Source organism: Conger conger, chromosome 17 (genome assembly GCF_963514075.1).
Source record: "Conger conger chromosome 17, fConCon1.1, whole genome shotgun sequence".
In the NCBI taxonomy this organism is placed as follows: domain Eukaryota; kingdom Metazoa; phylum Chordata; class Actinopteri; order Anguilliformes; family Congridae; genus Conger; species Conger conger.
In genome coordinates this window covers 6733760-6751837 of record NC_083776.1, presented here as the reverse complement: position 1 = coordinate 6751837, position 18078 = coordinate 6733760, and the positions used below count along the sequence as shown (strand labels likewise).

At 49.3% G+C, this 18078-nt stretch overlaps 1 protein-coding gene across 1 annotated transcript in view; it reads right to left on the bottom strand.

The window, feature by feature from the left end:
• Positions 1-3026: 3026 nt before the first annotated feature.
• Positions 3027-18078, bottom strand: part of tm9sf2 (transmembrane 9 superfamily member 2) — a 28559-nt gene continuing 13507 nt past the window's right edge. Inside the window, exons 10-17 of the mRNA XM_061225934.1 lie at positions 16981-17113; positions 16489-16608; positions 15261-15318; positions 14091-14250; positions 13546-13697; positions 7497-7608; positions 6848-7019; positions 3027-3883 (exon numbers count right to left, since the gene is read on the bottom strand). Of these exons, the coding sequence (XP_061081918.1) occupies positions 3816-3883; positions 6848-7019; positions 7497-7608; positions 13546-13697; positions 14091-14250; positions 15261-15318; positions 16489-16608; positions 16981-17113 (975 nt within the window). The 3' untranslated portion in view covers positions 3027-3815. The remainder of the gene's footprint in view (positions 3884-6847; positions 7020-7496; positions 7609-13545; positions 13698-14090; positions 14251-15260; positions 15319-16488; positions 16609-16980; positions 17114-18078) is intronic.

Sequence of the window (18078 nt, the reverse complement as noted above, 5' to 3'; positions counted from 1 at the left end):
GGATACGGTTTTCTTCATCATTTTTGTGAAAAGAAAACTCAGAGCTTAGTTAAAAGGCCTTTATTACGTTGAACGAAAATGTGGTTGACAAAGATTGAACAAAACAGAACATGGCTATCTTCACACTGAAAAGCATACACCAAGCACACTCCAAATAGGTTACCCGAACTTAACTGACTTAGAAAGCTTGGTATGCATGAAAAGAATTAGCCGTTTCTCAGAGTATTATTTTCATAGAGCCAGTCAACCTGCCTATTAATATTTAACTTAACTGGTTTGAGTCCCCCCCCCCCATTCTTTTAATAGACATATTTCATAACATGCAGGTGCAGGCATATTATATATTATATATTCATATTCCAAATGCGCACAATACAGTTTTAACATTCCACTCTGGGGTTACTTGGAAACGACTTTAGCCCCCGCTCCCCCCTCCCCCACTCCTTTCATCCTACACAATTGTCATCTCTAATCCAGTTTTCATAGCACTTGGCACACTCTCTTTGGATCACAGCGAGATGTGCCACTTGCTTTCTGCTTCCCCCCCCGAGGAACAGCAGAGTCCAGGACGAAAGCCAGACTGGAGGACCCAGGGTAGAGGGGCTCTGGAGGACCCAGGGTAGAGCGGCTCTGGAGGACCCAGGGTAGAGCGGGCGGCTCTGGAGGACCCAGGGTAGAGCAGGAGGCTCTGGAGGACCCAGGGTAGAGCAGGAGGCTCTGGAGGACCCAGGGTAGAGCAGGAGGCTCTGGAGGACCCAGGGTAGAGTGGGAGGCTCTGGAGGACCCAGGGTAGAGCAGGAGGCTCTGGAGGACCCAGGGTAGAGCGGGCGGCTCTGGAGGACCCAGGGTAGAGCAGGAGGCTCTGGAGGACCCAGGGTAGAGTGGGAGGCTCTGGAGGACCCAGGGTAGAGCGGGCGGCTCTGGAGGATCCAGGGTAGAGCGGGCGGCTCTGGAGGACCCAGGGTAGAGCAGGAGGCTCTGGAGGACCCAGGGTAGAGCGGGCAGCTCTGGAGGACCCAGGGTAGAGCAGGAGGCTCTGGAGGACCCAGGGTAGAGCGGGAGGCTCTGGAGGACCCAGGGTAGAGCGGGCAGCTCTGGAGGACCCAGGGTAGAGTGGGAGGCTCTGGAGGACCCAGGGTAGAGGGGCTCTGGAGGACCCAGGGTAGAGGGGCTCTGGAGGACCAAGGGTAGAGCAGGAGGCTCTGGAGGACCCAGGGTAGAGCGGGTGGCTCTGGAGGACCCAGGGTAGAGCAGGAGGCTCTGGAGGATCCAGGGTAGAGCAGGAGCCTCTGGAGGATCCAGGGTAGAGCGGGTGGCTCTGGAGGACCCAGGGTAGAGCAGCTCTGGAGGACCCAGGGTAGAGCAGGAGGCTCTGGAGGATCCAGGGTAGAGTGGGTGGCTCTGGAGGATCCAGGGTAGAGCAGGAGGCTCTGGAGGATCCAGGGTAGAGCGGGTGGCTCTGGAGGATCCAGGGTAGAGCGGGTGGCTCTGGAGGATCCAGGGTAGAGCGGGTGGCTCTGGAGGGCCCAGGGTAGAGGGGCTCTGGAGGACCCAGGGTAGAGCGGGAGGCTCTGGAGGACCCAGGGTAGAGTGGGAGGCTCTCGAGGACCCAGGGTAGAGGGGGCTCTGGAGGACCCAGGGTAGAGCAGGAGGCTCTGGAGGACCCAGGGTAGAGCAGGAGGCTCTGGAGGATCCAGGGTAGAGCGGGCAGCTCTGGAGGACCCAGGGTAGAGCGGGAGGCTCTGGAGGACCCAGGGTAGAGCAGGAGGCTCTGGAGGACCCAGGGTAGAGCAGGAGGCTCTGGAGGACCCACAAAAATGACTTTCTGATTCCAGCCAAAGCCAAGCGCACTACAGAGACAAAGCTTGCACACGTATGAACACCAAACACACCAGTAATTTCTGACACGCAAACCAGAACGTCTGGATCCTGCCTGGATCTTCCTCAGGCAGGGTCACAACGGTGCCCTTTTTCTAGAGTGCATGTCACATATTAAGGGTGCGTTTGGTGTTCAAAAGTGTGCAGGCTTTTTTTTCCCTTTACCAATGATCTCAGCCCAGCACCTTGCGTTAGGATGCGCTTGATTATTTAGACACTTCGAGCGATCCAGAGGGCTGATAATATGGCTTTTTTTGGGTTGTGGGGAGGGGGGGTAGATCACGGCGGTGTGGTGATTTAATGCCGTATTTCTGGGCGGCCGATTTACTAAACTGATATAAAATACACATTCACACTTCCTCTGCATTGTGCCCCATTAAAAGCTCTGTGGTACGAACGGCTAGCAAGTCGCAGTCTGTCCTTTGATCTCGCCGATTTTTGGGTTCATTAAAAAAACCTGAAATGGAGCCAAGGCTGGAACCGGAGATTAAAAGGACAACAAAAGAATGAAAAACTATGGACGGCGTGTCGCTCCCAAACCCTGCCATTTCTGCTCCCCCCAATTTAATTGTCGTTATAGTACGATTATAAAAAAAAAGTGATTTGATTTCCCAGTATTTTATCAGCTTAACAGTATAACTGATTAGATATACATGGCTATGATGTTCATATCCAAAAAAGATAACTAAAACCCACATAAAACAGACCGGCTTGTATACTTATGCTTACACGCACATACATGTATCCCATCCGGAATTAAAAATGTAAACATAAAACATTCGGGAGTAGAAAAAAAACATTCACGTGTGAAATTAGGCGTCGGTGTGGAAGACGGGTCCGGGAGAGGGAGCCAATGGCTGCTGAGTTCACAGCTCTGACGGAGCGGACAGCAAGGCCAGCGCGTCACGAGCGGCCATCTTAAGCCAGGGTAAATCCCATCACACAAATGTCACTGTATTAGTTATGAAGCCCTGACATTTAGCCCTCCCCCCCCCCCGCCCCGCCATGTTTGTCATTTTTTTACAGAAGCTCGTGAGCCTCCATTTTCTGAATTTATGCCGCACACACCTTCTAAAGATAGTTTATTTTTATGTTAATTCCTTCCACCCTGTTACTTACAAATGAACAAGCAGGAGCAGTCAAACTACTCGTGTCAAACCGATGTGTTTAATGAGATTATATACACAGAAATCCCCACATAATGACTACGGACCTTTCAGCGAAATCAGAGTAAAAATCGGGACTGCGGCAGCATTCGATGATTTGTACAACATTCATAACTGCAGGTTTACACACCAGCGTACACCTGAGGAGACCGACGCGCACAAAGTAAAGGAAGCGACGGAAACATAAGTTAAAAAAGGACGTTGATCCCAATAATTCGTACACCAATAAAATTATTAATGCAAATTAAGGAACCGAACAGACTTATCACTTGTATTTTCATGTTAAATATAGGAACAGAAATAAAAAAAATGTTAAAAGCCAGTCCTCCCGCAAAACAGACAGAAATTCCAGTAATACTCATTTCACATTGCCTAATTTCCAGCATTAGAAAAGATATTTACAATTATATTTATGTCATCACCAGACTCGCCACAAAGGGTAGATGGTGCTTTAATGCTATCGATCAATGCCGAAAGGCTCGCAAGCTAATTACACTTCACATGTAATATTTACAAAAACCTAGTTTGACATATTTATAACGGTAGTGCAGGATGAGATGGCGTTTCATATTGAACTGTTGAAGCTGACCACGGCTGGCACTCCTTACTGGATGATAAAGAGTGCGATTGCGTTGCGTTTGGAAACAGTCTGGAGCTTATTGTGTGTACCAGCGAATCACAGCGAGGCTTGGATCCAGGGAAGCCTACATTCCTCCATTTTGAGATGCCCGGGCGCCATTTTGAAAGGCCCGTGGCCGAAAGGCGAGCCGATCAGTCCACTTTGACCACGCTGTAGATCTTTGTCACGAACCAGAAGCAGGCGAAGAAGCCGATCGTTCCTGGGGTGGGGGGGAACATAAGATTAAACTTCAACAATAACGACTGCTTCAACAGATTTTAAATAAACCTATATTTTCATATATGAATAAAATATGTTGCTAGTCATACTTACGGAGCTAAATAATTGGTAATAAGGCCCATGTCATACATTTTACTTGGTGCTTTGACTTCACTAAAGAGCATGAAGTGTTAAACATTCTTCAATACCATTTCATAAGCTCGGGCTAACTTTCAGACTGATAGTCAGACGTAATAATTACAATCTTACGAAAAACTACACATACAAACAAAATCCTCATCTAATGTAATAGCCTACAAGTAGTGAATAATCAGTAATTGGTAAGATGTAGTGTTGTTTTAATGAACATGCATAGTTTCCCACTCATCGTTAAGTGTGCTGTTAGTGAAATCCAGTTAATTAGTTCTACACTTCTGCAAACATCTGGCTTCAAACTGAAACACAAAGTTGGGAGTTCTGATACAGTAAGCCTACGTCTCGACATTAATCATTAATGTTATAGAGGACTTGACATTTGAGATTCAGCTCCACTTCAAAAGCAAGTTGTAAATTATTGAAGACTGTTTATTTATTTATTCAGAAATATACTGTGCAATGTCAACATTTGCTACCTGTGAACCTGTCAAAGTTCCATTTATGTACCTGGACCACGTGAAGCTGAAGACCAAGTGAGAGTGAATGGCCAAAAATGATATTGAAACAAAAAGATATAAAATTGTAACCAAAACCTTCCATGACCCAAAAGGGTCAAAAGTCTTTGTCTCATTGAATCTCCCAGTCTGAAATCTGCCAGAACACTCTTCAATCACGACAAAACACAGAATTATGGATGCGATGTTGGCACGGACCGGTGGCAGAATGATGGCAGTTGCACACATCAGAAGGCTGAGTAACGAGCAGCGCGTTTGGGAGCGCCAGAATCGGGAACGTTCCGGAGAGGAGGAGCGTCTCCCAATCGGGATAGGGGAATCACGAATGATATCATGACAAATCCTTCACGCTCTTCAGACCAGTGATGTTTTACCGACTCATTTCCCATGATCCCTCCCCGCGGATCCAGCTGCGATGCGGAGGGCTTGGGGGGGGGGGGGGGGGGGGCAGCCGGCCGGGGGGGACCGCTGACCTGGGAGGGGGGGGGACGTCAGGGGAGGGGGGGCGTCAGCGAGGCGTGCATGTGCCGCTCCGACAGAGCAGCAGGGCACCGTCACAAACCCTCCCGCGAAAAACGTCCCCGATCGCTCCGCTTTTACCGCACGAGTAAGCACCCGCACCCGCCCCGCCCCGCCCCCCACCCCCCCCGTCCCGTCCCCCGTCCCCCGTCCCACCCGCCTTTCCCCCCGCGCGCTGCATCGCTCCGTATCGCTGGCCTGGGAGCGGAGTGCGGCGGCGTCTGGACCGCGCGACGCAGATCGTGCCTGGCAGGGTCACCGCCTGGGTTAAGCAACGATTCAGACACTCGCTGCTCAGGCTGACAGGAAGAAGAGGCTCCAGACCCGCGCCGCGTTTCCTGGAGAAATGTGAGCCTCTCCAGCGTTTCAAAGAAATAAACCGTGCTCGTAAAGGGAGGGAGCGGCAGTTAATTTCCTGTGCAGACTTCTGTTGATGGCACGGTTTTTTTTGTTGCCGATTTAAAATGGAATTCTTGCAATTAAAATGGAATTAATAAAGAAGGAACCAATTCCTGATATAAAATTCACTTGTTTCCAGAAAATGGCAAAACAGTATCTGTTAGCTCCAACTGTGACAGTCAGAAGATCACGTGGGTCGTGTCGTTTAATGTGTTCCTGTCGTGAATGAAGAGGAACTGCCAACGTTCATGTAAAAAAAAAAAAAAAAAACACAAAAAAAAAAAACTGCAACAGAATGTCTGGTCCCCAAATCAACCAACAGCAGAACCTGTCACGACACGGCAAACACACAACCACGTTTACGGTCATTCACCTCACTCTACCTACAATATATACTATTCATAAAGCCATCCATATGCACGTGTGAGTGTATGTTTTGTGCTTATGCAAATGACCACAAACACACACAAATCAGTCACATTTACACGCATGACAGTTTTCAGAACTGGTGTGCTGAAATGCTAAAACCTTGTTCCCCATAGACAAGGAGTCTTAAACAGGCCATAGAGGAGGGTTTCAGACATGTTATAAGCCACTGGGCCGAGCCTGCTCTCAAAGGGTGTGGACCCTAGCAGCAGCCAATGGCATTCATCCACACTCCTCCAGCAGCCAATGGCATTTCTCCACACTACTCCAGCAGCCAATGGCATTCCTCCACACTACTCCACACTTGACTGGGACCTGGAAGTTTGGTGGTTCTTTGAACAAGGCCCTTGTCCCCACACTGCTCCAGGGCTGATTGGCCACTGTAATATAATTGTTGGTAATAAAGTTACAGAACAGAAGTGTGTGGTGTTTGTTTCCTGTCTGAGTGTAGACCGGGGGGGGCGAGGAGCCGGACTCAGTGAACCAGCAGCGCTCAGCCAACTGCCCCCCACCCCACTCCACACATCGCCCAAATCTCAGGAAATGGGCTTAAGGGCTTCCCCCCCCCCCCCCAACCCCTCTCCTCTCTCCCCTCTCACTTCATTTAACCGCATTAATGAGCCGGTCCCAGCACAATGGGGGGAAACCAGGAGAGACGGGCACAAAATAAAATAATAACATAGAAAAACCTGTAGCCTAGTGGCTAAGGTACATGACGGGGGCCCAGGACGTTTGTGGTTCAAGCCCCAGTGGAGCCACAATAAGATAAGTGCAGCTGTTGGGCCCTTGAGCAAGGCCCTTCACCCCACATTGCTCCTGGATTGTCCCCTGCTTAGTCTACTCTACCCAAAGTCACTTTGGATAAAAATGTCAGCTAAATATCAAATATAATTATCTAAATTTTTTAAAACATGAATAAAAAGGCTTGTTAGCGTGGCAGAGGGGCTCACCGGTGAAGAGGAAGAAGATGAGGGCCATGATCATGGTGTAGCCGAAGTACAGGATGGTGCTGGCCAGCCCTGTGATCTGCAGCTTGGAGAAGAAGTAGTGCACGGCGTACACCAGGAAGTACACGGCCGTGAACCCGCTGGTCAGGAAGGACCGCCACTGCCAGTGATAGTCCTGCGGCCACACAGGAGGAGAGTCACTAATATACATCACACACTGCACCATTACACAGCACCATCATACACTGCACCATTACACAGCACACATCATACACTGCACCATCATACATCATACACTGCACCATTACACATCATACACTGTACCATTACACAGCACCATCATACACTGCACCATTACACAGCATACATCATACACTGCACCATTACACAGCACCATCATACACTGCACCATTACACAGCATACATCATACACTGCACCATTACACATCATACGTCATACACTGCACCATTACACAGCATACATCATACACGGCACCATTACACAGCATACATCATACACTGCACCATTACACAGCACACATCATACACTGCACCATCATACATCATACACAGCACCATCACACATCATACACAAGTCAACAGCGGTAGGCAGGACTGTGCCTCCCTGGGTCCTCAGGAGGGCAGGGCTCACCTCTGCACACAGGTGGAAGTAGCAGAGCAGGATAGTGGCCTCGGAGCAGGTGATGACGAGGATGATGAAGACCAGGAAGAGAAAGCCGAACATGTAGTACATCTGGTGAGACCTGCAGATGGAGAGTTTACTCAGGTTACTCCTGGATACCTGCGCAGGTAAACAACACAGGCCACAGTGTGAAGACCGCAGCGCCCTTCTGACCAGACACCTGGCTATGAAAATGAAGACGTGGCCATAATCAACCAACCGAGACGGTATAAAAGGCCTCAATATTATAAACTAACCGCCAATGTTCTAAAGAAGTCTTCAGAAAACCTTATTTCAAGCTCCAAATAGCACAGCTGGAGTCCATTCCGTTTCATTTCAGTCAGTTTTGCAAAGGAATTGAAATTCAGTCCAGGTGTCGTAAAATTATGATAATAAATAAGGACATTTTCATTTCATGAATGGAACCGCTGTTCATTTTCTGAACAGATTGAACTGAAAGGAAATGGATCCTGGCCCTGCCAGAGAGACAGAGACACAAACGGGGAGAGAGAATGGCTGGTGAAAGCATCACTGCAAAAAACCTGTGTAGCGTTTCAGTCTTTTAGACTTACGACTTAAGTTTTTTTTTTCCAAGGTCCAGCGGCTTCTGGCTGTTTCGCGGGGTTTCGATTATTTTCTACTAACTCTAACAGCCAATCAAATTACATTATTCTAGATATCACTGGTCAACTGTTTACATTCCAATTTTGAACTCCATATGCAACACAGGTTCTCAGGTCTTAGCAAATAAACTCAAAATATTATGACTTCCACAGAAATGGCTTCAACATAACCTGGCCCCTAATTGACTAGGCCTTAGCATATCAATTATCAACTTAAACTTTAAACTGGAGCCATTTACACTCCTACATTTAACATTTTCTCAATTCCTTTTAACAAGGATCTTCTGCTCTTCACAGGTAAGTATTTAAAGGTAAACATTAACAGGTAAATATTAACAACTAAATACTTTTTACAGACTATTCAAAACAGGTATTTCTATTCTATTCAATATTCAGTCCACTCTGTTAAGTATTTTTAGTCTTCAGCACTTCGGACAACGCCTTTGGAGTCGGGTATCACCCTCATGATTCTGCCTAACATCCAGGAGTTTCTTGGCAGGGACGAATCTGCGACGAGGACGACATCTCCAACCTTGAAACTTCTTTTCAGGCCGAGCCATTTTTGTCGTTCTTGCAGGAGTGGTAGGTATTCGTGAGTCCACCTTCGCCAGAACAGACCCGCCATATATTGTATTTGTCTCCAGCGCCGGCGGACGTAGACATCATCCTTAGTGAACACACCAGGTGGAAAACTAGGCTGTGTTTTCAATGCGAGCAGATGATTCGGTCATTGGGGTGATCTGTGTTCATGGTTAAGGGTCTCCCATTGATGATGCTCTCAACTTCGCAAAGGAGAGTATTCAGTCCTTCATCTTCTAAGAGCTGTTGCTTCACAACGGAGCTCGGCACTTTTCTCACTGTGCGGATTTGACGCTCCCAGATGCCGCCGTGGTGAGACGCAGCGGGTGGGTTGAAAATCCATTGCACACCCTTTCTCATCGTGACTTCACCGATACCAGACTGATCCAGCTCTGCTAATGCCTCACGCAGCTCTCGTTCAGCGCCGACAAAGTTCGTGCCGTTGTCGGAACGAATGATTGACACCTGGCCTCTTCTGGTTTGGAAACGCCGTATGGCGTTAATACATGAATCGGTGTCAAGAGAATGGGCTACTTCTATATGCACCGCACTGACAGTTAAGCGTGTGAAGAGCACTCCATAACGCTTGACCTTTGCACGTCCCCTTCTGACCTCGAAAGGTCCAAAATAATCCACACCCGTGTTGGTGAAGGGTGGTTTGTCAGGGAGCAGACGGTCTTGCGGCAGATCTGCCATTTTCTGCTCTCCTGCCTTTGGATGCAGTCTTCTGCAGAGGTTGCACTCTGAAATCACTTTTCCTACTGCTGCATTGGCTTTTGGTATCCAATACCGTTGTCGTAATATGGCTAAGACGTGGTTCCTACCTCCATCCAGGCAAAATCCAGGCTGCTGCCTTTTTCAACTTATGCCAACTGGAGTAATACTCAACAAGCTGGTTCAGTGGATCCGTGCACTTGTTTGGATTTGTGCATGACACTGCAGCGGATGTCTTCACCTCAACATCATCTTCAGTCAGGTAAGTACACTGTTCAGGTTGTTCTGGCCAGTCAACTTCTTTTGCCAGGAAACTAGGTCCCTGAAACCAGCTCTTACTGTCCATGAAGCTCTGGATCTTCAAACCTCTTGAAGCCTGATCTGCTGGGTTTTGTGAGGTGTTGACATACTTCCACTGAGAAGACGCTGTCGCCTCTCTAATGAGAGACACGGTTTGCCACAAACGTCTTGAAGCGAAGAGCATCGTTTTCAATGTACTTTAGTACCGTTGTACTATCTGTCCAGAAGACTGACTCCATCAGGGGAACTTCAAGTTCTTCTTTCAGCATCCGGTCGATCTTGACTGCAACCGTCGCTGCTGTCAACTCCATTCTCGGGATAGTGATCTGTTTGAGTGGAGCGACTCTGGACTTTCCCATTAAGAATGATACATGTTTCTCACCCTGGTCATTTGTCAGCATGAGATACGACACAACACTATATCCATCTTGGCTGGCGTCTGTGAAAATTGTGGATTTGAGCAGCCTTTGTGGGCCCAAATGCAGGGGGTTTGAAACATCTGTTCAGACCGAGTTCTGAAAGCTTGTCTAAGTCTGTCAGCCACTTCATCCATGTCCGGCATGGCCTTTCATGGATCTCTTCGTCCCAAACTTTCTTCTCTTGGCAGAGATCTCTTAAAATGAGCTTAACAGGTAGGAGGAGTGGTGCCAAAAAGCCCATAGGGTCATACACCGAACTAACAACAGATAAAATGCCCCGTCTTGTGCATGGCTTGTCCGGCAGGTGCATCTTGAACCTGAAGCTGTCAGAACTTGTGCACCACTGCACGCCTAATGCTCGTTCCATTGGTAACTCATCATGCTCCAGATCAAGATCTTTGACTTCAGCTGCTCGTTCGTGGCTCCCTCACAAGAGCGACGGCTTTGTCTTCTGTGGCTACCGACTTCAAACAGTCATCCACATAGAAGTTCTTGAGGACTGTCTGTGTGGCTTCTGGGGTGCTCTTTGAAGCTGTATCTTCTGCTGTCCTTCTCAGTGCATAAGACGCACAACTAGGGGATGATGTAGCACCGAACAGATGCACACACATTCGGTACTCTTGTGCTTCCACATTCAGATTGCCACCTGGCCACCAGAGAAAGCGTAGCATATCTGCGTCCGTATCTGGAATCCACACCTGGTAGAACATGGACTCAATATCTGCCATGATGGCGACAGGCTCCTATCTGAATCTCAGCAACACTCCGGTGAGGCTGTTTGTTAGGTCAGGCCCTTGCAACAACTGGTCATTTAGCGACAAACCTTGGTAAGTTGCCGCGCAGTGAAAGACGACTCGCATTTTCCTCTTTTTCAGATGGTACACCCCATGGTGTGACTCAACTGTTCTTCTGGAACCCTTGTTGCGTAGCCCTTTTCCAGTATGTTGTCCATAAAAGCCTTGTACTCTTGAAAGAAGTCTGTATTCCTACTGAACTTCCTCTTCAAAGAGTTAAGCCTCTGTTCAGCAATACCACGGTTGCACAGCATCTTCACCTTGTCATCCTTCAAGGGCAGCTTGATGCAGAAGTGACTGTGCTGATGTTGTCACCGTGTGCATGAACCGCTTATCATGTTGAGACTGTTCTCGTCTGTCGTCACATCGTCTTTCTGGAAAATCTGCATTGTAATGCTTCATCAGCATGTCTCCGATACTTATCACAGAAATACAGTTGACAAGGAAACTTTGTCTTTTGCTATCATCTGATTCTTTCTCTTGGCATCTGCTGATTGGCCCATTGACGACCCAACCAAGAGCTGTCTTCACAGTGTATGATCCGTCATTCTGGCTACTGATGATCTCCCATGGCTCCATGGCTTTGAACGCGCTGACACCGATGAGAAGACCAACTTCTGCTTCAAGTTTTGGGAGATGGACTCAACTCAAGTAAGACCACTTCACCAAATCTTCCTTCTGTGGGATGTTGGCTTTCTTTGCCGGTATATCTGGCTGAGTATACACATTAGGCAGCTGGATGTAATCTTGCTCCCCTAAGCCGCACACCTCCAGGTCGGTAAGTACCTAGCTATTCACTTTCTGTTCTTGCGCTATGGTACGAAGCACAAATTCTGTTTTTCTGCCTTGCACATTCAACTTCTTCGCCAAGTCTTCAGTGCAGAAAGTCGCTGTGCTTCCTTGATCCAGGAAAGCATTGGTCTTGATTATCTTCATGCCTTTCTTGTGTTTTATCTGCACAGGTACGATGGGAAGAATACACACACTGTTCCCGGCCCCCGTATGGTCACCTCTTCTACACCCTGCAGACACAAGAGCACTTGTGATTTGACTTGAGCCTTGTGAGCTGTCATCGGCACTGTTGTTCTTCGGTGAAGCATCTTCCTTAACAACGTGCAAGATAGCTGGGTGCTTGAGTGAACAATCTGGGCAGGAGGCCCTTTTCTTACAGTCCTTGGACATATGACCTGCTGTCAGACACCCAAAACAAAGGCCACTTGTTTTCAAGAACTGAATTCTTTCTTTCAGAGGCTGTTCTCGAATCTTGTTGCACACATTCTGTGCATGGTTCTTCTGGCAGTAAAGACAGGGACTTTGGAAGACACTTGCTGACTTGACTGCAAAAGGTTTCTTCTCAGGTTGACATTATTTTCAGTAGCAGACACATTCACGGCAAAGCTGCTTCTTTTCGATCCGCCTTTTCTGATGATAGGTTGCTTCTTTGAGTTGTTCTGATTACCTGAAGTGGAATCCAGGATATCTCCAAACAGCGGGTCATTGGCAACCTTAGCTTGAAGGTACACAAATTCCACTAAATCAGGAAACCTGGCTCTTTTTCTTCTTCTTTCTTGAATGCATAGCTTCTCCATCTTTCCTTCAATTTGAATGGAAGTTTGGATAAAATGGACTTCATGTTGGTAGGATTGTTCATTTCCCCCATGTAGTCCACATTATTCACTGTGTTACAACATCCAATCAGGAACAAAGCAAAGGCATTCAATCCTTTTCTGTCTTCTGGCTTTATCTGAGGCCATTCCATAGCCTTCTTGATATAAGCTGTAGCGATGGTCAGTTCATCTCCATAGTGACAATCAAGCAGGTCTCTGGCTTCTTTGTAAGCTCTATCAGGTCTCATGTGCTCACAGCTCAGAATGAGATCAAGTGGCTCTCCACTCGTGAACTGTTTGAGGTAGTACAGTCGATCTTGATGACTGTCTATCTTACTGTTGATAGCATGCTCGAATGCCCTTATGAAAGATCTGTAAGTCAGAGGATCTCCTGTAAACGTGGGTATGTCTCTTTGAGGTAGTTGAGACAAACTCTGTTGTTTAATGAGCATCTGAGTGACTTCGTTTTGATGCTGCAGCACTTTGTGCAGGCTGTCTGTGGAAGTGTGGCTTACCACAGAATTAACTTTGGATACACTATCATGTGGCCTAATATCATCTTCCTCATCTTTTAAGACATCTGCAATCCATTTGTTTGTGTCTTCTATAAACCGCTTGAACATCTGTTCTCATAAGCATCTTGATCCGCTTTCTTATCATCTTCAGTTATTAACTCACACAACTCTTCATTAATCCGTTCATACTGTCCTAAGTATCTTTCAAACATTAGCAATGCTTCATCTTTAATGAAATTAACATTATGTTCGTTTTCCTTCAATATGACTAAGTCATTCTTCTTTGTGGTTACTTGTGCCAACTTTCCCTTGCGTTCACCTTTCAGCCTTTGTATTTTCTCCTCTACAGCCTTTTCGGAGGGCTTTGGCGCCCTCTTTTGGTCAACCCGCGAAGCTGCGCTTTTATCTGCCATGTAATTTCACTTTCCCCCTGCCCCCTGCCCCCTGCCCCCCCCCCCCCTTCCTCACCAGATGCTGTTGAGGATGAAGAAGAGCTGGATGAAGATGCAGCCGAAGGGGAGGATCCCACCCATGACGATCCCGGGAAGGGGCTTTGTGTAGAAGGACTGCTCAGGGATCTGCCGCGGGATCTGGTTCGTGCGCACCGGATGCTCCATCCCCTGCAAAACGGGAAAACAAGCTCTCACATCTCAACGCCATTTCACACCAAGACACACACTCAACCATCAGCGGTTTGCTTTGTCCTCAACTTTGAATAATGATATCTGTGAGTCTGCCGCTGCTGAATTTACAGAGGAATATACTGCAGACAATAATAACAATAAAACTAAGAATAATACATTGCATTTATGTTACCTTTTTCAAAGAACTCAAAGACACACAGTGAACAACACTTGTTGCTTAAACAGGTGAGTGAGTGCAGTCAGTCGGAGGTAATGCCAGGGACCCGGTTTGAGCCCAGAGGCCCGGTCTGAGTCCAGGGACCCGGTCTGAGTCCAGGGACCCGGTCTGAGCCCAGGGACCCGGTCTGAGTCCAGGGGCCACACACTCACGCTCTTCTTGAAGCCGAAGTAGGCCCCGATGAAGGTGAGGGGCACGGAGATGCAGAACCAGAGCGCCAGGATGGCCACCAGCGTGCCGAACGGCATGGCGGCCGAGGAGCCCTCTCCCCACAGGATCAGGTTCATCACGAAGAAGTCCGCAAACACGATCCTGGAGCGACAGACACCGGGCACATTACTGACGCCCACTGACACGCAGGAGACAACCCCCCGCTGGAGCAATGCAGGGTTAAGGGCCCACAGCGGCACTGATCTTATCGTCGCTACACTGGGGTTTGAACCACCAACCTTCTGGGTGCCAGTCAAGCACCTTAGCCACTAGGTTATAGGCTGCCCCATATGGGTACATAGGGTTGATATTAAACCCTACAGGATGGTAGATCTCCAGGAGCAGGGTTGGGCAGCCCTGCTCTAGCTGTCGAATGAGGTGTGCTTTGTTACGGTTGGAGTGAAAACCGACAGGATGGTAGATCTCCAGGAACAGGGTTGGGCAGCCCTGCTCTAGCTGTTGAATGAGGTGTGCTTTGTTACGGTTGGAGTGAAAACCGACAGGACAATACCACTGCATATGTACTATGTTTGTCTGGATTGACAACAGCAAGGAGAGACTGAACTGAAAGAGTAGTGGAACAATCAGCTCTGGTACGTTAAGACCAAAAATAAATCAGGAGCAGAATTTCAATCGTCCAGTATTATTCTAGAATATTCGAAAAAAACTACAATAATATTTTACTGGCATGTAAATGATAATCATATAACTTAGAATATAAACTAGAGTAATTACTCAAGTGCTCTCCCGCTACAAGTGTTCCTGCGTCTGCCTGTGGAAGCCGTGAGTAATAAGCTGTGTGTCTGTGGGAGTTGCGTTCAGTGCAATAAGCTGTGTGTCTGTGGGAGTTGTGGTCAGTGTAATAAACCGTGTGTCTGTGGAAGTTGTGTTCAGTGTAATAAACTGTGTGTCTGTGGGAGTTGTGTTCAGTGTAATAAACCGTGTCTGTGGAAGTTGTGTTCAGTGTAATAAACTGTGTGTCTGTGGGAGTTGTGTTCAGTGTAATAAACTGTGTGTCTGTGGGAGTTGTGTTCAGTGTAATAAACTGTGTCTGTGGAAGCTGGGCTGTGTAATAAACTGCATGTTAGCACCTCTGATATAAATACACTCACCCTGGGCACAGGAAGGCTGTCAGGAGAACATTTGTTTTCCATTTTTCACCACCGAAGGCTGTTTAAAGGGGCGAGGAAATATGACAGGGTGTTAGAGAAGTACACCAACACTTACTTTTAAAAAGAAGTACACCAACACGCAGGATTCTGCCCTTCAGAGAACCGAACAGATGGGGTTTAAATCAGCCAGCCATTCATTTCTGCTGCCTCACGAATCCTTAATCCAACGCTATCCTTAACACACACATTTAAGACCACACACACACCTGCACACGTTCACACACACACACACACACACACACACACACACACACACACACACACAACTGCAGGCACAGCATCTGACCAGCTTTTTTTTTTTAAATCAAATGGAAGAAACTACTTGAAATGTATCTCAAGTTTAACTGAAATTTAACCATTTTATTGCTGCTTTTGTTTGTTTGATTCTCTCAAAAGGTTAGTCTCCAGGGTCCACATACATGCACGTGGTCACTTCTAGGACCTCAAACTGCACTTCCCCCTCAGGGGTTTTCAGCGCTCTTGTCCCGGCCCTGGCTTTCCTTTTTTTTTTCCCAGCGCATTATGTTGAAATGCATAAACCCGCCCGCCCTGTATCTCTCCCTCAGGGCTAGCAGAGCAGAGGCTGGTTTTTTCTGTCTCTTAAACACCGAGGACTTTCCCTTGCTATCGCTGCAGCTGCACGTCGAAAGGGAGGAGAGGTCTGAGTAGCGCGTCTCCCGGCGCAGAGCCGTTAGTCGCGAGGCCGCGGCGGGCCGCGGGCGCCCCGGCGGACGCTAAGCGGCGCGGACAGGGGGGACGTGGGAAACCTGCGCACGCGGCGGGACCGTAAGTCCCCCGCCTGTCGGGTCGCGGCCCGGACTGAAATAGATATCACCGCCCCGGACCCGGCACTAACCCGAGCGGAACGCCGCACGGCACAGCTCCACTCGTCCGCCTGTCAAACCGCTGATGCTGATGGGACCTAATGAGCTAACCCCCAACCTAACCCCCCCCCCTGTCACCACACATCTCCTCTTACTGACACGCGTATGATCTGGCAGCCACCTAACTCCTCTTACTTACACATGTCAAATCTGGCAGCCACACGTCTCACTTACACATGTTGAGTCTGGCAGCCACCTAACTCCTCTTACTTACACTTGTTGAAGCTGGCAGCCACACCACTAATTTACACGTCGAATCTGGCAGCCACACATCTCTTACTTACCCTTGTAGAATCTGGCAGCCACGTAGCCGGCCGGAGTTCCCAGCAGCACCCACAGGACCACGGCGCACGTCATCAGAGCCCCGCGATTGGCCGGGGACAGGAAGCCCAGGCAAGCGAAAACTGACACATAGGCAGGCAGAGAGACAGATGAGCATAAGCACAGAGACAGGCAGAACCCGAGTGAAGAAAATGAGAAATTACATGACATTACTGGCAATCCTCTCCTGGAGCAATGCAGGGTTAAGGGCCTTGCTCAAGGGCCCAACGGCTGTGCGGATCTCATTGTGGCTACACCGGGATTGGAACCACCGACCTTGTGGGTCCCAGTCATGTGCCTTAACCACTACACTACAGGCCGCCCATCTCTCACACTCACACTCACACTCACACCCACTCACTCACATTTGATCACAGCTCTGTGTGAGAGAGTGTGCAAGTATGTATGTGTGTGTGTGTGTGTGTGTGTGTGTGTGTAAAGGGCGTGGGGCTCACAGAGGGTGACGAAGGTCATGATGAAGATCTGGGTGCCGGAGCCCAGGAACACGGCCAGCAGCATGCCCTTCCTGGGGGGCCGGAACACGTCCCCGTGCACCAGCTTCCACCCGAACTCCTCCTGCGCGTCCTCCTGGGGAGAGACAGGGCCACACCCGCCAATTACCGCCAATGCGCCTCAAACACAGAGCGCCATCACCGCCATGAGGCTGAGCTGTCAGTCTGCGGTAATGAGCCGCCACGCTAGCGCCCAGAACCGCATTCCTGATACACCTCATCCCCCCCACGACCAGACCCTCATCCCCCCCACGACCAGACCCTCATCCCCGCCACGACCAGACCCTCATCCCCCCCCACGACCAGACCCTCATCCCCCCCACGACCAGACCCTCATCCCCCCCACGACCAGACCCTCATCCCCGCCACGACCAGACCCACATCCCCCCCACGACCAGACCCTCATCCCCGCCACGACCAGACCCTCATCCCCCCCACGACCAGACCCTCATCCCCCCCACGACCAGACCCTCATCCCCCCCACGACCAGACCCTCATCCCCCCCACGACCAGACCCTCATCCCCCCCACGACCAGACCCTCACCCCCCCCCACGACCAGACCCTCATCCCCCCACGACCAGACCCTCATCCCCGCCACGACCAGACCCTCACCCCCCCCACAACCAGACCCTCATCCCCCCCACGACCAGACCCTCATCCCCCCCACGACCAGACCCTCACCCCCCCCACGACCAGACCCTCATCCCCCCCACGACCAGACCCTCCCCACCCCGCCCATAATGGACATGCTGCTCCCCACACCCCCCCAGTCAGCCGCCCCATACAGAGCTCCCGACAGAAGGCCGCGTTCGCTGGGCGTCGTGGTTACGATGAATCATAGCGAGGTTCTTTCGCCCGGGGTAGAGGGGACCCTGCTGTTCTGCTGTGGTCAGTGGGACACCAAACGCTAAAAACGACTAAACAACGACACGGCCAAACGTTTACATTTTAAAACATTTGTGGTGTGTGCGTGCATGCAGTGTGTGTGGGCGGTGTGTGTGCGTGTGTGCGTGCGATGTGTGTGTGCGCGTGCGGTGTAT